General features: G+C 38.5%; 2 protein-coding genes across 3 annotated transcripts in view; one reads left to right on the top strand and one right to left on the bottom strand.

Moving 5' to 3' along the window:
* Positions 1-6,362, bottom strand: part of IFT74 (intraflagellar transport 74) — a 36,822-nt gene extending 30,460 nt beyond the window's left edge. The window contains exons 1-8 of one of the 2 annotated variants that reach the window (XM_059836533.1): positions 6,209-6,362; positions 5,566-5,715; positions 4,973-5,108; positions 4,415-4,463; positions 3,547-3,645; positions 3,319-3,379; positions 2,829-2,888; positions 1,861-1,922 (exon numbers count right to left, since the gene is read on the bottom strand). In XM_059836533.1, the coding sequence (XP_059692516.1) occupies positions 1,861-1,922; positions 2,829-2,888; positions 3,319-3,379; positions 3,547-3,645; positions 4,415-4,463; positions 4,973-5,108; positions 5,566-5,688 (590 nt within the window). In that variant the 5' untranslated portion in view covers positions 5,689-5,715; positions 6,209-6,362. The remainder of the gene's footprint in view (positions 1-1,860; positions 1,923-2,828; positions 2,889-3,318; positions 3,380-3,546; positions 3,646-4,414; positions 4,464-4,972; positions 5,109-5,565; positions 5,716-6,208) is intronic. The other variant, XM_059836534.1, reaches the window with a different exon arrangement.
* An 85-nt stretch (positions 6,363-6,447) lies between these two features.
* PLAA (phospholipase A2 activating protein) lies at positions 6,448-23,234 on the top strand. The gene is made up of 14 exons (XM_059836531.1): positions 6,448-6,649; positions 8,628-8,821; positions 9,760-9,860; positions 9,944-10,064; positions 10,399-10,566; positions 11,591-11,726; positions 12,211-12,380; positions 13,827-13,984; positions 15,714-15,933; positions 17,676-17,744; positions 19,327-19,398; positions 20,223-20,324; positions 20,906-21,070; positions 22,517-23,234. Exons 1-14 carry the CDS (start codon positions 6,501-6,503, stop codon positions 23,080-23,082), a joined length of 2,391 nt encoding a protein of 796 aa, XP_059692514.1. The 5' UTR covers positions 6,448-6,500; the 3' UTR covers positions 23,083-23,234.
* Positions 23,235-25,176: the final 1,942 nt, after the last annotated feature.

The raw sequence follows: 25,176 nt of genomic DNA, 5'->3' as shown, positions 1-25,176 counted from the left end.
AATCTTTTATATGCCCCCAGAGCTTTGTTTTTGAAATAGATTTTTAAACAATTATATGCTATGCACATACATTATTAGTCCCTGTGATGTTACTGACTCCCTAACAACACAGCAACAACAAAGCTCTGGAGACACTCAGTCATTCCCCTATCAATGTTTACTTTGCATTTAACTACGAAAAAAAATCATACTTGAGCTCTTGCTAGTATTCCCCATGAAGATTACTCTTCTTTTTTTCCTGTTTTTTTAAGAGTTACCGCTCGTTGGCAAAAGTTGGACCTTCCTAGCAGGTGTCGTAGGGTTTGTCCTAGGCACTACACTCCTGATTTTGACTGCTGTAAAATGCCCAGCATGGTATCACTACTTGATCAGCTACCGTCACCGTCGTCTGGAAGAAAATGACTCAGAGATGTTTGAACAGGAGTTCTCAGCTGACATGAGTCCTTCTACTTCAATATCAGGCACAAGCAGTGAAGAACCCATTGTAGTATTTGAGAAAGTTCATGCATGTGGAGATGAAGAAGATGGATTTATTGAGGATAAATACATAGATATTTATGTAAATGAGGAGCGTTAATGTCTTAAACAATGGATGTTGCACTGACATTTCAAAAATCTAGTACACTTGTACTTCAATTTTATGCTTTATTACATACAATACAAAATGAAGTTATGCAGTCTATCTCCTTTCATTTTGCTAAATCCTTAATAAGATTTTGCTGCATCAGTCATGATGTTAAAAAAATGGGGTCGTATGCATGCATTATTGGCACAACAAATACTTTACAACTTGCAAAAAATACTCATAATCCACTTTTTATAAAAATGTATTTGGCTACTTATATTGGGCTTACTATATATTCTTTAACATGAACAAAGTCGCAAGTGAAGCTGGCATAATCATTAATGCTTTCATTGTGAAGAGGTCTAGAAGAGAAAAATAATTTCTCTGAAATGCTGAAGCAGACCACAGCCAGATAGGGGGCTGGCTCCAAATCAATGCTGTAACAGCTCTGAAGTCTGTTAGGCAAAACTAGTGCAATAAGAGAATGGAGCATTTGGGTATTTTTTTACCCAAATTAGCAGAGCAAGAAAGACCAACTGTTGTATTCCCAAAAATGTGTATATACAGTGCAATGACAAATTACCCTTACTGCATTGCTACTGAATCAAGTATTTTCTCTTAATATTTTCTTAACACTTAAAAATTCATTCAGGGTGCAACAGAAAAACTTGTGAGATGTTGAAATCTACATTATTAATATAATGTGACATTATTAACTGGTAAATTTTTTGCTTTGGAGTGGCTATTGATACATAAAATCTCATTGCTGGGATGGCTTTCACTAGCAACAAGCAGGATCGTACCTTCTCCTGCACCTCTCTTGTGCCTAAATTAACTACCTCAAAAACTCACCCTCAGCTTATCACTACACAAGCCATTCTCATGGCTTACAAATTCTTATTTCAAGCATCTCACCATCCTCATGTTTCCCACTGCACAAAACTATGTCACTAGCCAAGCAAAGGTCTAGTTCCCACTCCTGCTTGCTTTCCTCACTCTGCTACTCCACAACAAAACTCCCAAAACTTGACAGCAGACTGTGAAAAGACAGGAGTCTCTACTGCCACCTAACTCTTCCTGGATGGCAGGTAATTATCTTCAGAAGAGTAACTAGAGTTTAATGCTAAGAACTCCAACTGCAACCTGGCACTAACGTATCATCCTGAAATTGTTCAGGTATCACTTGTAATATGCATTACACTGGTATGGTAACATGTAACACCTCAGTTTTCCCAAGCTGAGTTATGAGAAGTTGAGTTATTCAAAAATGAAAAACATACACTTAATGTACTTACGCTTGTCTTTCTGTGAAAATTTTATCTATATTCTGAGTGTCTCGGTCATTCTGAACCTTTAACTTAAAAAAACAACAAAAAAAAATTAAATACAATCAAGTTTGTAATAAATCATGGAATCATACAGGTTGAAAACGCCTCTTAAGATCATCAAGTCTAACCCTTAACTCAGCAATGACAAGTCCACCATTAATCCACAACAACATGTACACACCTTTTAAATACTTCCAGAGAAATTGATTCACCTATCATTTCTGTGGGATCTATTCCTGAAACACTTTATAATATACTGTTTAAAACTACAGATGGGACGAAAAGCATTCTTCTCTTTACGACACAGACATTGAATCTTTTTTATTCAACCAAATGCAAGCAAAAAAAGAACAACCTTTACTGAAACTGGTTTCTTTTGTTTATGAACAAATAGACCATAAGAAATAAAATCCGCATAATGTTATTCATGCCTTAACACTTAGAGGCTGTATTAGAAAATAAATAAGGAAAGCAAAGAAGAACAAAACTCTTTGATTTTGCGGTGGCTATGTCAGAGACCTATTTAATATTTTTTACACTGGAGACACTTAAAAGGCTGAAGACTTAAAGAGAACTTAATGTCCAGAAGATCAGGCAGCTTTACAAGGCAGTGCAGTCTGCTTAAATTTGCCTCCCTGAGACCAGTGCTGTGTGCTCCCAAAAATTAAAAAAGATAATTTAACACTCATAATTTGGGGTGATACCACCCTTTGCAAATGTAAATCACAAAAAACTATCATGGGACAGTTAACACAAGACTTTAGGCAATTGTCTTACTGCTAACATGTTGCCAACATTATGAATATTTTAACTGGAAAAAAATGGCTAAGTTTTAAGTTAGTGCTATGCTTTTTCATATATGTCACTCATTCAAAGCACCAAGTAAGTAACACATCCTTTCACTGTTAAAGCACAGCAGATATCCTAATTCTTACCATATTGTAATCACGGATCACTTCTGCCATATCTGTACTGGTATTAAGTATATCCACAACCTGAAACAAGAAAGAATTCCAACCTGTTACTGCTCTCTGTTTCATAAAAAAATAAAAAAAAACCCAGAAGTCAGATAAAAGGCCCATGAAAACAGCAAATTTTGGTTATTGCAATTAGAAAAAACATGATTTGACAACCTGAATAGATTATATGTAATTTTTAGAAATAATCATTCATTATATGTAGCCGTTCTAAGCACTGAAATATTACCCAGCACCAGTTTCTTAAATCCATATGCAGATGCTTCTGCTAATGTATTGTACACTTTTTGTTTTCCTGTTTCCATCTTTTTCCTTTCCAATAACTGAAAAAAGGCAGTATTGACCAGTAAATTTTCACATAGAAATGTCAAAAAATTATTCAGAATAAAGCAAAAGCAGCAAGAGAATAAATAGGAGCATTCAGCATCAAAGTTTGACATGAGCATACCATGTTGTAGTCTGCTAGTTGACCTTGAAAATCTTTGATTTCACCAGCTAAAGCCTCTGCCCTAAATGTGAAACAAAAAAGTCGAACTTCAGATGGTAAGATTTGTATATGTAAAAATAAAATAATGAAAAAAAAAAAAATTCATTGATTCCTTGAAGCCTGCCCAATACTTGAAAACAGACTTGGGACTTAGAAAGTTAGCACTGCATTATCTGCAACTTATCTCACCGTTTTTCATAGGACAAATAGACAGATTTCTCTTGCTTGTACATTTCTACTTCTTCCTGCAGCTTGCTAATTTCTGCTGTAATTTCATTTATTTTACTTCTGAAAAAAATAAAGAAAAAAAATCATTAACATTTGGATATCCAACTAAAGCACAACTAAAACAGTAAACATATTTTACGATAGGAGATATGCAATTAGTATCTCTCACAGTGTACTTTATTTCAACTCAGCATTTCTAAGAAGAGGTAAGTGTAGAAAAAAGCAAAATGGTTGTATCAGATAAAGTCCTAAGTAGCTGCTAGAAAACCTTGGTATGAAATAAAATGTTTTAATTAGCTTTTTGTCTCTGCTGGTAAAACAGATGTGGAAATAAAAAAACCACAGTGTAATTTCACAGAATGTGGGTACCATCCATATTTAAAATGACATTTTTTAGAACTAATTATTCAAAAGTGTAACATGAGCAACTGATAAAATCCTGAATGCAATAGTTTGCACAAGGTCTTGCCTTTGTCATTGCTAGCTGAATGTATAATCCAAGCAAACCATCTGAATGTACAATAAAAATTTTTTGTTTTGCAATGCTACTTGTTACAAGCGGAGGTATCAGACCTAATAAACATTGGACCCTTCCCTTACTAACACTGTGAGAGAGCACTTAACATAGCAAGCCTAACAACAAAAGCTCAAGGGAATCTACTTCCTTTCTTCCTACAGAATATTTATACGCAAGATAGCCTTCACTTTTACAGCAGTACTGCTATAACAGTTCATTATAAGTGAATACCACTTATTGCATGCTATTTTCAAGCTTCAACTCTGTGTCCGAAAGGGAACAGACCATTAAATGTATGTTGTTAAGACATACCTCAGCACGCCAAGGTAGTATGTTTTATCCATTATCTGTCTCTGAGGACCTGATAAAAGAAAGTGATATGATATTTGGTTTAAAAATCCCTAAATTAGATGAACTGTAAATTAGGAAAACAATCTGCAAAAATTACATCAAAAAATGTACAACTAACATCTTTTAGAGTTCCTATAGAGTTATTATGTAATTTTTAAAGAGAAGACATTTATGGACTGCTGTGAAGATAAACATTACTAATGCAAATATACAAATAGTTAATACATAATAGAGTATTTTAAGTATTCTGTAGAGATGGAAGAAGACACAATAACCTTGTTCTATTCTTTTGTATTTTTAAAGACAGCTCAGTTACAGAAAAATGCTTATCTTCTTTGGCTATCAAGACTAATGACAGAAAGAAGGATGCTTTAACTTTCTCTTTCTTTTTGCTTCTCTTTTTAATCACAGCTCTTCACTCTGCGATTTACACAGCGATTCAAAGCTTTCCTTTAAATACCTAAATATTCTTTCAAAATGTTTGCAGACATCTTGAGGGCTATTTTCAACAAAAAGCACCTTTCATTGCAGTTTTTATTCCACTTAATCCCTGTTGAGTCACTGGACGGTCTGCAACTTTAATCTGAGATGATAAGACTCCTCCAGGATTCAAAGAACCACCACGAGAACCAGGTCTTGCTGTGCTAGGAGGCATCTATTAAAAAAAACAAATGAAAAATCTACCAAGTCTGAATTAATACTTTATTATCCTTAAGCAATTGCCAAAGTAGTTAAAAATTTCAGTTAGTCTCTACACACTTTCTGTAGGAATTATTTAGCATTTACATCTCTTCAGGGAAGCAAGGCTTCACATGAATATCTGCTGTAGAAGATAAGGGATTACTTTTGAGCAGCTGTCCACTGTTCCATCTGTCTGCAACATTAATGCTATTTAGGTCTCCCAGGTGAACTCTGGATGCAGCATGTCCCTGATCCCCTCCAGACAAGGTTAGCAAAACTTCATACAAAACTGAAATCTTAAACTCTTCTTAAACAAAAATTTCTCACTCTGGTCTTGGTACTGGAAAAATAAGGTTAGCAAAACAAACAAACAAACAAACAATCTAAATACATATAAATTACTGATAAATTTTTAATATTTTCTAACATACCGCTGTTCCTATTCTGCTAGTTGATGGAGTCCTTGATGAAGAGGCAGGCCTTGATGAAGTGGTCAGTCCTATTCCTGCTCTTGAAGCAGAACGAGCTGTGGGAGGTCTGTTAGAGCTGGCCATATTGATTTCCTTTTTAACTTCTCTCTGCTAAGAAAAGAAATCATTCTTTGATTTGAACAAGGTCCTTAAAACTATGAGAAACCGACTCTTTAAAGCATAACTCTTACTAGAATGTTATTGGGGGGGGAAGGTTGGTTTGGTTTTTTTAGCAATCTGCAAAGTACTTCCTTACTGGATGGCACGAGACAGCGGCAGGGCTCAGGAAGGACCTAATAACGTAAGCTGAGGCAGCAGTCTCTTTTCAGTGTTTAGTGAGCTCTCAGCTTATTCTTGCGGCATTTATTGCTTCAGTATCTGAATGCAAATCTTTAATGAAACAAACTGGAAGCGAGCAACTGGCGCAAATACTCGGGTTATCTACAGAGGGTCCGTAAGCCATCACCCATCACTACAGCAATCCCAGACTGTGCTATCCCTGACGAACCCCGGGAACTTTCGCCACCCCCGAAGGAGCCCACCCCAGCCGCACAGCAGCGCAGAGCCAGCGCCGCGACCGCCCGGGAGGGCCCTGTCCCCTCACCGCGCCCCTCAGCCACCATCAGCCCACGGGCAGCGCCGCCGTATCGCAGCAACCACTCGCGCGGATATCGCGATGGCCACAAATCTCGCTCCAGCCTGCCGTGTCTCCCGAAGACTACGACTCCCAGAAGGCCTGGCGAGAGAAGAGCGGCGGCACAACAACCTGCGTGAAGCGCGGTGCTTGTCGGGATAAGAAGCCTCGTCTTGGTCCGGCGGCGCGCCCTGTGACGGCGCTTCCGGCACGACTTCCGGCGGCGGCGCGGCCCGTGCTGTGTCAGGTCGGCGGTGCCGCCATGGCGGGTGAGGGCAGCACGTTCCGGCTGCGCTGCTCCCTGCTGGGGCACGGGCAGGACGTGCGGGGCCTCACCCGTGGCCTCTTTCCGGAAGGGAGCTTCGTGTCCGTCTCGCGGGACAGAACCGCGCGGCTCTGGGCCCCTGACGGGTGGGTGCTGGGCCGTGGCGGATGGTGTGGAGGTGGCGCCACAGGGGCTCCGCCCGTGCCCCGCCGAGTTCGTCTGTGCAGCTGAGTTCTACTCAGGGGCTGCCGGCAGAATCGGTGGGGTCGAGGGAGGTGGCGGGCTGCGGGAGCCTGTTCGCAGGAGGTGCCTGTTGTTGGCTTTGTCACTTCTAAAGAATCACGCTAGGGGTTTAGAAGGGACTTCAAGATCAGCTAGTCCCAGTCCCTCAGCCACGGACAGGGACACTTTTCACCAGAACAGTTTGCTCAGAGCCCTGTCCATGCTGGCCTTGAGCACTTCCGAGGATGGGGTATCCACAACTTCTCTGCAGGGGCCCTGTAGGCCCCCTTAGATACTGGAAGGTTGCTGTGAGGTCTCCATGCAATTTTCTCTTTTCCAGGCTGAGCAGGCCTAACTTCTGCATGTCTTCGGGGAAAGCTGTATGTTTTTAAGCAGTTTGCTGTACATCGATGTAGTGTGCTTTGGAAATGGTAACAATGTCAATAGTTCTAGGCATCTTTTTTCCTAAGTGGTATTAATAATGTTGTTTCTACCTCATGGTATTTAGTGCCCAAGTAATCCTGCTAAGTAGCAGTGCTGCTATTTTGACAGTAAGGCAGTGTGCTTTGAAAAAAAGCACACAAAAAACCTCCATCCTTTCTCAGCCTTCCTAAGCAAGCCTCTTTGAAAGTAAAATGGAATATGAACTAAAAACTGTACAGAAAATTAAATACACAAAGACATAAAAAAAGGAAAAAGTACGCCAAGATTAATTTTTCTGATATTCATGTTGCACAGGGTTGTCTCCTACTAATTTGTGTAGTTGAATTCAGAAAGTGAATTTTTCAGCATATTACCTTGACCAGAAGCAGACCAGATACACTGCTAAGCAATGTGTATTTGCTGAGTGCTTTCATGTGTCTTCGTATTGATCTCTGGAGCTCTGTGGCTGAGGTGAACAAAAACTGTCTTATTACGTGGGTCTCGTTAAGTCTCTCATCACAAGAGAGAGAACTTGTTAAATTGCACAGCAATTTGCAGGAGGAAAGGAATTCTAGTTGTAACCCACAGGTTTTGAGAACTTTGTGAGGAGGAAGACATAACTTACTTGTATCAACTTATAATGTTGATACTGATTATCCTCTGCTTTGAAGGCTCAGGGACCACGGTTGTCAGGGTTCAGTGGGTGAGCACACGGCTGTGTGCTGTTTTGGTTTAGCTTTTCTAAGAGAAAAGCTGATTTGTTCTATGTGCCTTATGGGGAGATCTTTTAGAATTTAGAAGAGTATTGTGATTTCCTTACGTCTTTCAAGCTTGCCAAGCTTTAGGGCTTGAAGGATAACAGGATGGTATCATATGATAGCTTATGTTTTTGAGGGCGGGGGAACAAAGACAGGAAAACAAAACATTGCAAACAGCACCTGCATGTTTATTCTATGGCAATAAATAGCTTCTTTCAGTTAGTGCTGTAACTACTGAGGTTGGCTGAGGATGAAGAAATGAGGGTGCTGGTTGAGTCAGTTATGATCTGTTTAACTTTTATTCCTCTGTAGTGCTCCTAATGAAGAGACAGTGAATACACTTGGCTGGCAGTAAACTACATTTGTGTGCTCTTACTTTAGCATTTACTTGGATATCATTTGAGTTTTTAGACAAAAAAAATGCCATAAAGACAAACTGTAGCTGTTTCTGATCAAATTTGGCATAGTGTTTGCCAATGAGCAAGAAAGAACAAAATTCCTTCCAGGCCTACTGGTTTGAAAAATAAGTGGAAAGCTTTAGTATTGTGTACGGGGAGGAATTCCGGGATTTAATTTTTATCTTAAATTTCATCCTTTCTCGGCCATTCATAGTACTTATTCAGCACAAGGCAAGCATAGTTATTTATTAAAAAACTGTAATTTACTCAAATAAAGTACTGTTTCTGTCATGATTCTAAATTGATTATCATCTATTTTTAAGTCTTAACAGGGGTTTTACTGAGATGCACTGTATGAGTGGCCACTCAAATTTTGTATCTTGCGTGTGCATCATACCTCCAAGTGACCTCTATCCTCGTGGGCTCATTGCAACTGGTGGCAATGATCATAATATTTGCATTTTCACAGTTGACAGCCCAGCTCCTCTTTACATCCTTAAGGGTCATAAAAACACAGGTATGTAGTAATTGTACTTTGGAGTTTTTTACACAGAAGTTAACGTGATTTACTAGAGAGGAAATGAAATGAAATTTATGAAACTCAAATTTTGATTTATTTGGTATATAATGTAGCAAACTGTGTAATTATGTCCTCTGCAAATCTGAATTCATGCAGTGACCATTCATTGCAAGGACTTCCAAGTTGGTCCTGATGAATGTTTGAACTTTCACTGTCTCTGTAAATTCCTGACAATTCACAGAATGATTAACGTTTTGTCAAGAATTGCACTTTAAAGAAGCAGTTAGTTCTTCATGTATTAATTTTTTTGTCAAAGCTGATACAAGTGGAAAAAAAAAAGAGCTTCCTAAATAAACTTCCTCTGCACATTTTGTTACTTAGATGGGTATTTAATATTGATTGGTGCTTTAAATACAGAGCTTTACACTGTGTTAGTGGAGCATTTGCAGATTACCTTTCTAGTAAATCTTTGAATCTCACCACAGTTTCTTGGTGGTAGTATTTTGCCCTCCAAGGAGGTGAGCTAAGTATTTTTCATATGAAATAACTTCTTGAAGACATAAATTAATACCTATAGACAAAACTTTTCTTTCTCTTCAAAACTATACATTTACAGTAATTGTGTGTCTTGACTAGTTATCTCACCTGTTTGTCATCATATGCTAGTCCAAGAGAAGAGATCTGTGACAGAGAGAAATTTAAAAATATGAGTGGCAAAAATATTTCAGTTTTTTAAACCTAAAATGAAGAGAATTTTAAGCAGCTTCTTTCTGGGTTGCAGTGCAACTACAGTTCACTTAATTCTTCTCTAGACTCCTCAACACTAAATATGCTACTAATACCAAATAAATCCTCTTAAATGAATCTCTTGAAATTGCTTAGGATTTGTGGCAGTGCAGGGTACTTGTCAGTTCTGACTTAAATGTCCATTCTAGTTTGCAGCCTCTCATCTGGGAAATTTGGCACATTATTAAGTGGATCATGGGATACAACAGCAAAAGTCTGGTTGAATGACAGATGTATGATGACATTACAGGTATGAAGTTCCTCTGCGTGAATATGAAATAAGTACTCTGAATTTGATTCTGACATGTCTTAACAATGTCACATTTTTTGCAGGGTCACACAGCTGCAATATGGGCTGTGAAGATACTTCCTGAACAGGGATTAATGTTGACTGGTTCAGCTGACAAAACTATAAAACTATGGAAGGCAGGCAGATGTGAAAGAACATTCACTGGTAAATGTTGCTGCAGTTGATAATTTCATTGGTGTGGTCTGCTCTTGTCAAAAGAGAACAAACATTAAAATCTTACAAAAGCATGGATAAACTGAACAATATTTAGGCAGGATTTTTAAAGTAAACTACTTTTTGAAGTAGTTGTATGTCCAGAGACCACATGACTTCTAAAAAAATAAGATATTTTTCACAGAATTATGAGCAATTAATTTTTTTTTCTAACTGTTCCCACAAAGATTTGTTGCCTGGATTTAGATGTGGGCTATACAAAAGTGGTATACTGCTGCTAATGGAGACAATAACTGCATTAAAATTTTGTCTTCCTTATGTAAAGGGCATGAAGATTGTGTGAGAGGTTTAGCTATTCTCAGTGAAATGGAGTTCCTTTCCTGTGCTAATGATGCTAGTGTTCGAAGATGGCAGATCTCTGGCGAATGTCTGCAGGTGTATTATGGACATACAAATTACATATACAGCATTTCTGTCTTCCCTCGATGTAAAGGTAGGATTCCTTCCTGACTGTTACACAGCATTCTTCAAAATTAAATGGCAGGGTGTGTATTCTGATGTTCTGTGCCACTGCCACAAATGAAGAACATCAGTAGCATTTATTTTTTTTCTTACGCCTAGTGTAAATAGATTAAAAAATACATTGAGATTGACTCCAAGTTGCACTGCTGTCAAAATTGCTCTGGCAGTATATGGGATAAAATGTCCTGGGTTAGGGCTAATTGAAGGCTTAAGTAAAACTTGGTTGAAACAGTAGGCAAAACTATTGTCTTAGCTGCCACCTGTATTTCAGTTCTTTGCAGAGTAAAATAGTAATGTGTGGCATGCCAACTTGAGAAAATGTAAATTTAGATACTTCCACAATGTGCATTATATGTAATTTAGGTTAAGAATTTCATGTTATGAGGCTTAATTACATTTGTTTTCAGAGTTATAGATTTAGAGGTTCAGAACTAACTGTTGAGCCAGGTGCAGAAGAAATTCCAAGTCAGTGACCTTTGTGGAGTGTATTGGACACTTGCACATTTGTTCAACAGATCAAGTGCATGTATATTGGTTAGTGCATATATTGTAGATCTCCTATGCCATAAAATTCCTAATTGAGAAGTTTGTAGACTTTTGAAAATGCTTTATATGTGTTTCCTGATAAAGCAGGCTTACCTTCCAAAACTGAGTTTGAAACAAATGTGAACTTATGCAACTATAGTGCAAGTTGAAACTATGATGATTATAAAATTATTCAAACCCTTTAAAGCATGAAGGGATCTTTTTTGTCTTGGGCACAGTTTTATTCACTGTCTGGCTGCTTAATCTGCAATTTATGCAATTGGGATTTTTTTTGAGAAGACAAGTGAACAGTGGTTTTCTTTTTGCTCTCTACTTGTAATTGAGAGAAGTACTAAATTGCAGAAATATTCTTTTACTGTTGTGATTTTTTGATACCCAGTTTCAGAGTAGCATCTGTTATCACAGTATGGTAAAAAGATATTTAAATTTTTTTTTATCTTTATTTTCAGATTTTGTAACAACTGGAGAGGATAGATCTCTTAGAATCTGGAAACAAGGGGAATGTGCTCAAACAATCAGACTCCCAGCTCAGTCTGTATGGTGCTGCTGTGTCTTAGACAATGGTGACATCGTAGTTGGTGCAAGGTATCCCAAGTTTTACTTTCAATATATTTGTAGATCCAAATCTGACAAGCATCACTTTGAATGTCATTTTCATTTATATTTAAAAATAACGTCGTGACTGTGTATGTGTATTAAATTTAAACATGCACTACACTACATCCAGGAAGTAATTTTTTATGTTGTTCATAGAGGTAGAGTGAGTTCTTTGGAAATGTGGTAAATCATGAATAGACTTGAGAATAAATTTAGTAAACATGGTATAAAAAACTCTTTTGATAAGCATATTGTATTTTGATTTTAAAATTATTCTGAAGACAGGGTTACCTGCTTGATTCCTTCTCTGTATGGTTTTAGTATGAGAGTGAATTCCTTTCATAACAATAACTGGGAGGGGTAGTTTGAAATAGTGATGGTTTATTGCAACATAGAAGTCCCCATTAGAATTTATGCAGTCATTGTGATATTTAAAATAGTATTTCTATTTGAATGTTTTCTCTCCGTTCAGTGATGGAATTATAAGGGTGTTTACAGAGTCCTTGGAACGTACAGCAAGTGCAGAGGAGATTCAAGCTTTTGAAAATGAGCTTGCTCAAGCATCCATTGACCCTAAAACTGGTGATTTAGGAGATATCAATGCTGATGACCTTCCTGGAAGAGAACACCTTAAGGATCCTGGTAAGTTACTGTATTTCTGTCATGCTAGAGGTGCCTCCAAATCTTGGTTGGAGGTATTGAAGCTTCTGGTGGTTTCCAAACTTAAAGCTTTAATCCCTTTTGGTAGGGTTACTGAAGGAAATAGTTTAATTTTGCTCTGGTATCCTTTCACTGATTCTTTTGTAAAGAGGACTCAAGGTTTTTTGGTTTTGAGGGTTTTCTTATTCTCCTATGCGATAATTTAGAAAAAGATGGAATTGATGTTGCAGTATGTTTGAGATATTTTCTATCTGTTCTGCCAGCTGTACCAAGAGTATGTGAAACAGGTAATTTGTAAAAGGAGTACTGAATGTGCAGGGTTTTTTCTTAATAAAAGGAGAAATGCAAATTTTCTGCTTTAGCTTTTGTCTTGAAAGATGGTCTTGATGGGCTTGGTTCACACTTCATAGGTACTTGAGAATGCAGTAGAAGCAGTAGTAAACATTATTCTTAAATACTTTTTGCCAAGGTGAAGTAGCCCTTGCTGTGATCAGGAAGTGGCATAGATCTTAGATCCATATGAAACTTTGCGTCTTGTTAGACTATGGGAGAAGATCACTTTTCTTAAATGGCATCTTACTGAGAAGCTGATAAACTTCTAAAGTACTTGACCTAAGTATTGGTTTGGCTACTTAGTCTGCTGGCAGATACCGTTACCATAATTGTAAGATGCTCATTAAGATTGCTGATATTCTTGTTGTGAGAGAAGTATTTTGTCTGGTTTTTGCTGGGATAGAGTTGATTTTTTCCAGTAGCTCTTACGGGGCTGTGTTTTGGATTTGTGCTTGAGAACAGGGCTGATAACATAGGGTTGTTTTTGTTATTGCTGAGCAGGGATAACACAGAGCTAAGGCCTTTGCTGCTCCTCACCCACCCCACCAGCGAGGAGGCTGAGGGTGTGCAGGGAGCTGGGAGGGGACATATCTGGGATAGCTGATCCCAACTGACCCAAGGGATTTAGCCATACCATTCAACATATAGACTAGGGGGAAGGAGAAAGAAGCGAGAGGGGGGATGTTTGGCGTGTTGGCATTTGTCTTTCCAAGGAATTGTTGAGCCTGATGGAGCCTTGCCCCTCTGGAGACAGCTGAACACCTGCCTGCCCATGGGAAGTGGTGTATGAATTGCTTGTTTTGCTTTGCTTGTGCATGTGGTTTTTGATTTACCTTTTAAATTGTATCTCAATCACCAAATTTTTCACTTCTCTTCATCTCATTCTTTCCTGACCCCCAACCATGAAGCCAGTGAGTGTGTCTGTGTGGTGCTTAGTTGCCATCTGGGGTTAAAGCATATACCTACTTAATTCCTGTGCTGTTGTTTCAAGTGTTGTTGAACTATTTTTAAATTTTTAATGCTGAGCACCATTTGAATATTTTTCTCTCCCAAAGTGAATCATATCCTTGAAATTGTTTCAACTCCTGCCTACAGGAACAAGAGATGGACAGACACGGCTTATTAAAGATAATGGGAAAGTAGAAGCATATCAATGGAGTGTTAGTGAAGGAAGATGGATAAAGATTGGTGATGTTGTTGGTTCTTCTGGAGCAACACAACAAACATCTGGAAAAGTTTTATTTGAAGGAAAGGTATATGCAAACTTCGATTTGTTTCATTCTTTCTTTAGTAACTGGTCTTTGTTCAGTTAAAATATAAGTTAGAAAACAGGTATTTGAAAAATACCTGTTTTGGAAAACAGGAACTTTTTTGTTACCTTTGATCTCAGAGGTAGAAGTGTAAGTACAGTTTACTTTATTACTTACAAAACACATTTTGTAAAATGAACAAGCCAATGGAAACAAATTATTTTGGAGAAAGGCAAACCATTAATAGAGAAATTGTCACGTTCTATTGTATGTAATGTTAATACCTTGAGAAGTTAGTTTTAATATCCTTCCCAAAGGAAATGAACTTTATAATGCAAGGTTTACCTAAAATGTTGGGTACCAGCTCTCTATAGTAACTTCTCTACAGTACCACTTCTCTATAGTAACAATTGAACCTAAGGACAGGTAAGCTGACCTAAAGACATAGAAGCTGAAAAATGTTCCCTTTACTGAAGTATACGCAGAAGAGCTTGTCGGGGTCCACCACAGAAGAAATGCCTCCAAAATACTGATTCTCACTCTCACAGATTTTAAAGAAACATTAGGAAATCGTTTGCTAGCATTAGAAGTGTTCTTTTAAGACTCAAATTTCTTGAGGTATCTCATTGCCCTATAGCTTTGGAGGGAGCCAGAGGTGTCCATGAGAGTGACCTCATGCATCTTCAGTTTGTAATATATCTGTGTCCTGGTTTAGGGCAAATTTGGGAGAGAATCCCCAAAAAGGGCTTCTCCAAAAAACAAACCCACATGGCCCCTCCCCCAACCGGTTCGGGAAGAATTCCTCAGAGAGAAGTGGAAAGAACCTGTTTATTTGACAAGCACCCCCCAGCACACACAATAATACCGGATGACACCACTCTTCCACTGCTCTGAAAAAGATGACAAATTCAGAAAAGTCTCTCCTTGGGGTTTGCTCTCTTATCAGTCCCTCCGGCGCTGAGGCAGCTGCTGCAGTCACAAGGTGTAAACTCTCTCTCCGTGTTCCAAATCCCAGTCCGGAGCAGTCAGCAGGTCCAACGGGGTGGGGGGATCAGTCCAGAAAGGAATTTGGACTGTTTAGCTAAATTAACTAATGAAGTGAGGGGGGGGGGGGAAGCAAGAGCAAGCGAAGCAGGAGCAAGAGCAAAAGCAAAAAAGCAGGGGCAAGAAGCAAAAAAACAGCAACATGCACTGGTGCTATCTGGATGTCCCACCGAGGGGCTGATGAGAGGCCAAAACAAAACCTTCACTCCACCAGTCTTAAAGGCACAGAACATAATATCCAGCGTAAATTACACACACATGAATGGGAATAACAGTCACCCTAGGACAATCTGTACATACATTATAATGATATCTTGTTTTACTCTGCTCTTCTTGAGCAGAGAATTCTGGAAAATACAGGTTTAAATCTGACACGGTTTTGGCTGAAACAGAGTTCGTGTTCTTCTTAGCAGCTGGTACAATGCTGTGTGTTTTTGATATAGTATAGCAACAGTGTTACAATGCACTGATGTGTTGGTTGTTGCTAAGTGGTGTTTAGTGTTTACCCTGAATCAGCAAATGTTTACTTGCAGGCTCTCAGGAGAGTATTGCTGATATGTTCTGTAAATAACAGTGTTTTAAGTTTTTAGGCTTAAGTCTGGGTCTCTGTTAGACTGCATTTAATATATCATTATGTAAAAAGTGCTGGAAGCCTTCTAATGTGTTTTCATTTTTATTCCACTTAAAGGAATATGACTATGTTTTCACCATTGATGTAAATGAAAATGGGCCTTCCTACAAACTGCCATATAACATCACTGATGATCCTTGGCTGACTGCATACAACTTCTTGCAAAAGAATGATCTAAATCCTATGTTTCTGGATCAGGTGGCCAAGTTTATTATGGACAACACTAAGGGACAAACACTGTTGAGTACAAGTAATCAATTTTCAGATCCATTTACAGGTAATTATTTTATACTTAAGTGATGACATTAGATAGTCCCCCAAGTTTTGTGTCTTTGCGCACTTGCTGAGGATGCACTCTGACTGATCTTCCACACCATCATTAGTGAAGATGTGGAGCAGGACTGGATGCAGTATTGACTCCTGGGGTACACCACCAGTGGCTGGCTTCCAGTAAATGTTGTTGCACAGGCCACCAGCCTCTGGCCGTGGTTGTTCCATTAGGTTTCAATCCATTTCACTTTCATAGAATCATTAAGATTGGAAAAGACCTCTAAGAATATTGAGTTCAGCCATTAACTGACTACTTCCATGTTCACCCCTAAATCATATCCCCATGTTCACATAGTTCTTTGGATGCTTCAGACACTTCCCTGGGCAGCCTGCTTCTCAAGACCTGTGCTCCAGACCCTTCACCAGCTCCATTGCCCTTTTCTGGACTTGCCTGCAGCTCCTCATTGTGTTGCCATGATGGGCCCAGAACTGATCACAGGATTTGAGGTGTGGCTTCACCAGGGCCAAGTACAGCGGGACAGTCACAGTCCTGGTCCTGCTGGGATAAAAGCCAAGATACTATTGTCCTTCTTGGTCACACAGCCACACTCCTGGATCATGGTCAGGCAGATGATGATCAGCACTGCCAGATCCTTTTCTGCTGGGCAGCTTTCCAGCCACTCTGCCCCCAGTCAGTATCTCTGCACAGGGTTGTTGCAACGCAGGGGGAGGACCCTGCACTTGGCCTTGTTGAACGCCATAGAATTATCTGTCCAGGCAGACTTCAGTGTTGTAGCTCTTGAACTTCTTCGACAGATACTTTCATATCCTTAAATGATTGAGGGCAAAGGCACAGATAGTTCTTGGAAAAAAAACCCAAAAATGAAAATTATTCAGCAAAATTCTAATCAAGCCAGTTGTATTTTTCAGTCTACTCTTCTTTTTTTTCTGGTGAAAGAAAGGTCCGTTTTTTGTACAAGAAGTGCCAGATGCTGTTAAGGCAATTGGTAAAATACAAAATTTAGCCAGAGAATTAATCAAAACACATAAATGTGAAATGCATAAATGACCTTTTTCAGGCAGGAAATGGAACTAGAACAAGTTGATTACTGATAAGCTAAACCATGTTAATCAATTAGATCCTGCTTATCACATTAACAAAACAAACAGAGAAAAGAAGAAAATAGCATTAAAATAATTGAGCTAAGTCTTTTTCTTGCAAGGGACTGAAAATGGGAATACAGGCTTGTTGGTTTATATGTAACTCTGAGAGCTGCAGTTGTCACAGAAGTAATTAGATTGGAAAAGACCTCTGAGATCGAGTCTAACCTATGACTGAACACCACCATGTCAACTAGACCATGATACTAAGTGCCACACAAGCAGTCTTCCCTTTAACACCTCCCTGGTCAGCTCATTCCAGTATCTAATCACCCTTTCTGTGAAGAAATTCTTCTTCATGTCTGACCTAAAGCTCCCCCAGTGCAGTTTAAGGCTATTCCCTTTCTTCCTGTCACTGGTTGCCTGGAAGAAGAGGCCAATCCCCAGCTGTCTACAGCCTCCTTTCAGGGAGTTGTAGAGTGTGGTATGGTGTTCCCCTGAGCCTTCTCCAGGCTAAACAACCCCATCTCTGTCAGTTGCTCCTCATAGGATAGGCACTCCAGACCTTTCATCAGCTTTACCCCTCTCTGGATTTTAATAACATCAAGGTGTGTTTAATAGTCATTGCTTTTCTTGCTGTATGACTAGGTGCTGGACGTTATGTTCCAGGCTCTTCATCTGGATCGAGTACAATACCTGGAGCAGACCCATTTACAGGTAATGTAAAATTCATATCTGTCTGGCTAGCACTTAAGATACACATTTCTGTCGTTTTCTGTTGCATTCCATGTTTAGCCCCAGAAACAGCTGTTTCTTGCAGTTCTCTGTTTGGGGCAGTAGTATGGAACAGCCTGGTAAGGTGGGCTCTGCCACTGCAAAGTGTACTAAGATCTGTTCAGTAGAGGTGAGCCCTCTGCTGTTGGGTCTGCCTCATATCACTCTGCCATTACAGCAGAAGAGTAAGGACCTAAACCTTTTGTTTTGCCAGACTTACATGCATGAACCACACAAGATTAGGTATATCCATAGAGGTAGTTTTCTATTTTAATTTTTTTCTTGGTTTTTTTACATGATCTTTATTGGTACCAACCACCCCATATTTTAGGTTCTGATCCTCACTGGTATAGCTATTTTAAAGTCCTCCTCATCGATTTTGTAATCTTGTTTGCAAAAGCATTCCCAGTTCCAGCCCTGCATTGGCAGACTTCTCCCATCCCTGATTAGGAGCTCTTGCTCCTCAGAGAGGTTCCTGTAATCACTTGATGACAAAATCTTGTCTGCAAAACCAGCCATGCAGTTAGTTGTGGACCCAGTTGATGAGTCCATTTGCATTCAAGCATTTCTGCTTTGTTCACTGTAACAAAGAAATGCCCTAAACTCCTCAGCCTTGTTCTCAGAGCTCTCTAATCACTCTTGAAATCCTCCAAGACCTCCTTGGCAAAGCCATTGATTGCCATGTGGAAGAGTATCAGGGAAGCAGTCTGAAGGCCAGGCAAGGCTTGGCAGTGTCTCTGTGGCATCCAGAATCCTTGCCCCAGAAGACACATACCTCCCAAGTTACCAGGCTATATGCATAGGCAGGTCCCTCACTACTCTGCAGGAGGTTACTCTGCTTCCCATCGCTGCTGCTTGCCTTTCCTGTTTTTGCAGACATGAGATGCAGTCTCAGCTGGCTTTTAACACATCACTGGTGGGTGTTTGTCCACACCAGTGCCAGGGCACTCTCTGCCTTCTCTGCAGTTGCAGATCCACAGGTAGAGCAGAAGCCTTTGTGCTGTTACAAAAACTCAGAGCCTTCAGTCTTCCCAATCTTGACTGTTTCTGTGTCCAGCTGTTTCTCCTCCGTGACTTTTGCGGCTCTGTGGTCTCTGCAGATGGAGGCCTCACTGAGGCCTCAGTGCAAGAGAGTCTGACTCCCACAGGAGAGACCACTCATGGCTCAGGCACAAAGAGAGTCAAGGCCAGGGAAGTGTGCCCTCCTGCTGGAACTTATCATGGATAAGGTATCTGCTGTGCTGAAGCCCTTTTCACCTGTGAGTGACAGAGATCCCACAGTGTCCCACAGTGATGACGCAGTGTCTCCCAGCTGTGGGCTCACTTAGCTTGTGAATGCTGTCATCACCAACATCCTCACACAGGCATAGATTTAATCCTTAAAGAAGTGTTGAACACTACTTTGTAATTCCTTTAGTGCAGAAAAATCCTTTTGAATAGTTTTGTTTGAAAAGTAGTAACTAAATACAGGTATACATTACCTCTTTATTGGTGGTGGTGTTTAAAAACTTGACATCTTTGTTAGGTGCTGGTCGCTATGTTCCTGGTTCAGCATCAAACACAGTACCTCCAGTGGGCGGGGTTGATCCATTTACGGGTAAGAGACAATGTCTGCCGCTGAAAAACATTCCTGATTGTTAGGTTTGGTTTTTTTTCTCTGACATGAGTTCGGCATTGATGAAAATTCATACTTTATTAAACATAGCTGATTGAAGCTGCTTATACTCTGAAATTAATCATAAAATAGGGATAACAGAGCCTTCCTTTGCATACAGGAATCATGCACACAAGCTTTAAAATGTATAATAATAACCTGAGAGTATTATTGATCTCCTAGTAGTTATGTTGTTGATCAGAGAAACTGATATATGGGCATTATAGAATACCAGCCACTAAATGACCTGTGAGTTTAAGAAATCATTATGGGTAATGATAAAAGCTTTATATTGCTCCTTAAAAATAGACATTTCAGGCTTCTGTTCCATGTGCCATAACTTCATCATGTCTGTAAATCTTCTACTATGTAAACAGTTTTATTATGAAAATAATAAAAATACAAGATTTCAGGGGCAAGAGGGATATTTTTCCTAGAAAGATCCTTGCATTTTTGTGTGAACTACAGTAGCTGTTGCTATAAGTGACTGTGTATTTAGTTAACATAATTAAGAAATGTCTGTTAATAATTTCAACTTGTAAACTTTTACATGAGGGGGGAACAGTTTGTGAAGGTATTGCTTTCAGTTTTAACCCCTGAATGTAAAAATAATGTAAGGAATGACACCTATTTGCACAGACATTGAGGATTTTTTTCAAGAGGTATTTTTCTGAGTAATGTCCAGCAGTAGAGAGTTACTGCTAGGACATCATTCTACATCAGACATCTTGATACACTGTTGAATGCTCTGTATTGCCCTTCTGTAGGAATGGATGCCTACCAGTCAGCTGCAGCTAAAGTTGAAAATATTTATTTTCCGAAGAAGGATGCTGTCACCTTTGACCAGGCCAATCCTACACAGATACTGGGTCAGTGTTTTAATATCAAGGATTTTTTTTAATGTTTTCAAAGTAACTTGACTAACTGAGCTTTTTAAAAAAACATTTCCTTAATGCTAGATCCATTATATTAATATAATACTTGGATTTTTAAATCACACTGAAGATTGAATATAGCACATGTCATAAGAAAAACATGATCACATGACTGAAGTAAAAATAAAAAAACTGTGATCACACTAAGAACATACAGTACCTTTTTTATTTATACTACTTAATAAGAGAGCAAAAATAAATTGTATTTCAGTTATAAAAGCATTGTTCTTATGACTTTTTTCTGCATTTTTATGTATGCATTTTCTAAAATTTTTCTACAAATTCTGAATCTTTGTGTTGCATTGTTAAAGTGAAATTAATAATAGCAATCATTTTGATAATTAAAATCTTAAAATGAGAAATTGGAAAACATGTTTAAAAATCCACCCCCCAAAAACCACTCAATTGCAATAGTTGTTACTTGTTTATAAAGTGCTTTTGTAGCATTTCAGTTGAGATCTCGATTTCTGAAGTTCTGTTTTGGGAAAGTTGTGCCTCTTCTTTTGGTATTACAGGCAAATTAAAGGAACTTAATGGCAGTGCAGCTGAAGAACATAAGCTTACTGAAGATGACTTGATAATCCTAGAAAAGTTACTGTCTGCAACATGCAATACCTCTACAGAAACACCTACGGCACAGCAACTTCAGACTTTATGGAGAGCAATTAACTGGCCAGAAGGTAAACTCTTACAATTGTTTTTGCATCATTTCATCAGTTCTTCACCATGAATGAAAAGACTCGTCATGCTCTATGTTACACTGAGTCTGTCCCAAAGACTTGATAGCCCAGGTAGAAAAGAGAAGATGAATAAAAGGTGCTGACAGCAGTGATCAGCTTCAAGGGCAAATTTGGTAATTGGTTGTCAAGTTTTGTTGGCACAATAATAAACATAAAGAGGAATCTTGATATAAAAATCAGTTATAATTATTTCATTAGCAAGGCCATCTTCAAAAAGGTGTGAGACTTGTCAGGAAACGGAGTAAGGAAGTGCGAACTTGGCATCCTAAGCTGTTACCAAACGAGAGATGAAATTATGGAGATAAATTATGGGGAAAAAAATCAAAAGTAGCTCCTGTTTAATATGGTAGAGAAGAAGTTACTGATGCTATTCTGTATGATCAAAACTGCATTAGTGAAATGACATGCTGGAAGAATGGAAGTGGAGGTGATATAATTACATTTAATAATACTGTCAGCACTGATGGATTGGAAAAGCTCTTTTGGTTGTTACAGCACATTCTGGAAGAAATGATTGTTCGCATAGACAAATATTTAACAATGGTTAAAATTAACTGCTTTTTTAAAATTGCAGTTAAAGATTTACTAACAGAAAAAATATTTCAATATTAAAAATTCATGTTCATTTTTTAATATCACTTAAACTGTGTTTTGCATAATGAGGAGCTGGTGATGGCCAATGTCATACCTTCCAGACTCTTTGTATTGTACAAAGCATTAATTCTAAAGATTCTGCATATCTGCAGGAAAAACCTCTAATAAGATAAGTAGTTGGGCAGGTTCACCTTTGGTTTGGCTGTAAGCATTGGATACCAGTAGTAGATACAAGGAGACATATGTATTCAGAATTTGGGAAAGGAGGGACATTACAAGTTTTCAGTTCCGTTTTCTTACAATGATTTCCAACTCTTCAGTCGAGAACATATTTTTTTATTTTCTTTTCCTGTAAGCAGTTTTGTAGATATACTATACTGTAAGTTACGGAATGAGGACAAAGAGAGATGCTGTCTATGTAGGGGTGTTCAGTCACTGAACTTTCAGCTTTCAGAGACTTTTTTGGATTAGTTACCATATCTGATGCTTGCCTTCAGTGTGACCAATTAGAGATTTTAGAAAAGATTTGAAGATTTTCTGCAAAGCCTTAGGTTAATCCTAAATTAAGGATTATGGATTTTTTTAATGATAAGTGAAGCGTTACTAGATTGGATTTGTCAATATTTTTCTTTATGAATGTGAAACAATTTATGCTTTACTTGTGCATGAAACTGTTACTGTCTGTTCCTAAACCTGCAGGGCTAAGAAGGTCTGCATCTGAAAGAAACTCACTGAAAAATTTACACATACTGGAGTATTAATACTAAAATTTTGTTTTGTTTTGTTCCTTAGATATTGTCTTTCCAGCTCTAGACATTCTTAGATTGTCTGTCAGGCATCCCACTGTGAATGAAAACTTCTGCAGTGAAAAGGAGCATGTACAGTTTATCATCCTTCTTCTTAAATTTCTGAATCCTAAAGGCAAACAAGCAAACCAGCTGTTGGCACTTAGAGCTCTTTGCAATTGTTTTGTCAGCCATGCAGGCCAGAAGCTTATGATGGAACAGAGGGATGAAATAATGACACAAGCAATAGAAACGAAATCAGGCAATAATAAGAACATCCACATTGCACTGGCCACACTGACATTGAACTACGCTGTATGTTTACATAAAGTCAACAACGTTGAGGGCAAAGCTCAATGTTTATCAGTAATCAGCACAGTTATGGAAGTTGTTCAAGATCTTGAAGCCATTTTTAGACTGCTTGTGGCTCTTGGGACGCTAATCAGTGATGATACAAATGCTGTGCAATTAGCTAAGTCTCTGGGAGTTGATTCTCAAATAAAAAAGTATGCCTCTGTATCAGAACCAGCTAAAGTAAAAGAATGCTGTAGGTTTGTTCTTAATCTGTTATAATAATTTTTTCTTAGCACTTGGAAGACAGTGTATGCAGAAAAAAGATGCTTTTGCTCATATTTTATGACAGACTATACTTGGGGAAAATACTGTGGATTAATTACACTTTACTTGTTGCAAGACACAGAGCAAATAAAACTTTTTTCACTGTTTGTCATTGGACTGCTTTTCTGAAGTGATCAGTGCACAGAAACTTCGCAAGGAGTCTGACATTGCTCAAATAATAATAGGTCACCAAGAAATCAAACCATATCGGTACTTACAGGTGTCATCCAGGCAGAAAGTTAGGAAATGGCTGTTATTTAGTGACTGTCAACTCTGACACCCATCCCAAACACATTCTGTGTTCCAGCATGATTCGTCTATTTCTTGACTGTGGGGGTTTTTTTTGCAGATGAGGGGCCCTGAGTTCTTCTTAAGTTCAGCAGTGCATTTCACAAGCTTCTTAGTTAACCTTACTTAATACTGACCCTTGTCAAATAGCCTGATAAGGAAATTTTTCAGCGGCTTTCTCCTCTTGCTTTTGAAACTTAACTTTTATGGCTCTTACATCTTTTAACTCTAGGGCTGGATGACTTTTTGAGGGGTAGAACCTCTACCTGCCATATGGACATTGTGCTTCACTTACAAATTTGTATCTTGCATCTAGTAAAATGGCATGAACTTCTAGAGAAGCCTTTAACTTGACTTCTTAATTTTTAAGGACAGGAATACCCCATTAGTTAATAGCAGGTTTCATACTCTGTGTTATAAAATCTAGATGATTAAAATAGGACACCTTGAAGAGTGGGAGAGCAGTCTACATCCGGAGAAGAGACTGAGCAGCAGAAGCTTGAAGAAGCTTCCTAAAGGTGGTTGGTGTACCCTGCCTGTCAGTGTTTGAGGCATTTGGACAATGTCCTTGACGAGAGGCTCCAACTTTAGTTCAGAAGTGGTCAGGTCCTTTTGCAACTGAAATACTCTGTTGTAAACTGCACAAATTTAAAGTTTTATGAAGCAGCTTTAATTTCATAACTGTTGAAAGGGAAAATAATACTTTGCAGCTTATTCCAGCAGATGTAAGATGTTCACCTGAAAAGGGAAATGTTATTTTCTATTACTGCAAGTGTTACAGTTGGTTTCAGAATTATGAACTAAAGAGAGTCAATGTTTAAGTTGCATTTTTCATTAAACTAATAGAATGGAAAACAAGAAAAAAGGGACAAGCTTCTGGCACATGAGCTCCACACACCCATGATACCTGCCTATGTTATGTGAAGAATTTTGTGACCAAGAGCTCTTAACTTTTGTTTCGCTCCAGCTACCTGAACTAAGTTACTACACTTCTTCCAGCAAACTTTGTCTTTCAGATCTGTAGTTACACACTTGTACAGTTACACTTTGGATGGATTTCCTGATAAATACCCTCATAGTCCTGATCATGGTCTTAGTCACACACTTTCTGATTTGATCTATTGGAGGTTCATATATGAGGCAATCCAACAAAGTTTTTGTGATTTACAGTGCTTGATAGATGAACTCCTTCCTGGGAAAGCATCTAAGAATCTACTTTTAGGAAACATGTCTGTGAAATAATGTGCCTGTCTGTTGAATTTTGGTTGCCTACTATACAATTGTTCTTGAAGCTTCAGCTTTCTAATGTTGTGCTCTTCAAATGTGTTTGTACCTGTGCTATTTTAAGAAATTATACTGGTCTTAATATTTTTGGTTTATTATTGTGGGATTGCTGTGTTACAGATTATCTCTTTACGTGAAAATTGTTATGAATTTCCTAGACCAAAAATTAATGTTTATATTAATAAACATACTCTGGCAACTCCCAAGAAATGGTATATTAAAGATATTACAAAATTCACTTAAACTTGCAGAGAAATGATGAGGCACAGCAAAAAATCCTTTTGGGGACTGTAGCACTAGGTGTTAGGCATCCTAAACAAAGCAGGCCAGGATTGTTTTGAGAGAAAGATAACTGCTGCCACAGGGTATGTGATACCAACCCTTCCATGATCTAGCATAATCTGAGGAAATGAGGAGTGGGGAATTGCTTCTGCTTTTAAATGGCACTTTTTAGAACTCCATTGTGGTTCATGTCAG

Source organism: Haemorhous mexicanus, chromosome Z, assembly GCF_027477595.1.
Source record: "Haemorhous mexicanus isolate bHaeMex1 chromosome Z, bHaeMex1.pri, whole genome shotgun sequence".
Taxonomy (NCBI): Eukaryota; Metazoa; Chordata; class Aves; order Passeriformes; family Fringillidae; genus Haemorhous; species Haemorhous mexicanus.
Note: the sequence above shows the minus strand (reverse complement) of the source record. Positions and strands in the feature narration are given on the sequence as shown.

What these genes read in the sequence shown, in the direction of transcription:
- PLAA (XM_059836531.1), top strand. Translation starts at nt 6,501, where the DNA reads ATGGCGGGTGAGGGCAGCACGTTCCGGCTGCGCTGCTCCCTGCTGGGG. An exon ending in TGGAGCAGACCCATTTACAG is followed by an intron (nt 17,745 to 19,326) that starts GTAATGTAAAAT and finishes CATCTTTGTTAG; the next exon opens with GTGCTGGTCGCTATGTTCCT. An exon ending in CAATCCTACACAGATACTGG is followed by an intron (nt 20,325 to 20,905) that starts GTCAGTGTTTTA and finishes TTGGTATTACAG; the next exon opens with GCAAATTAAAGGAACTTAAT.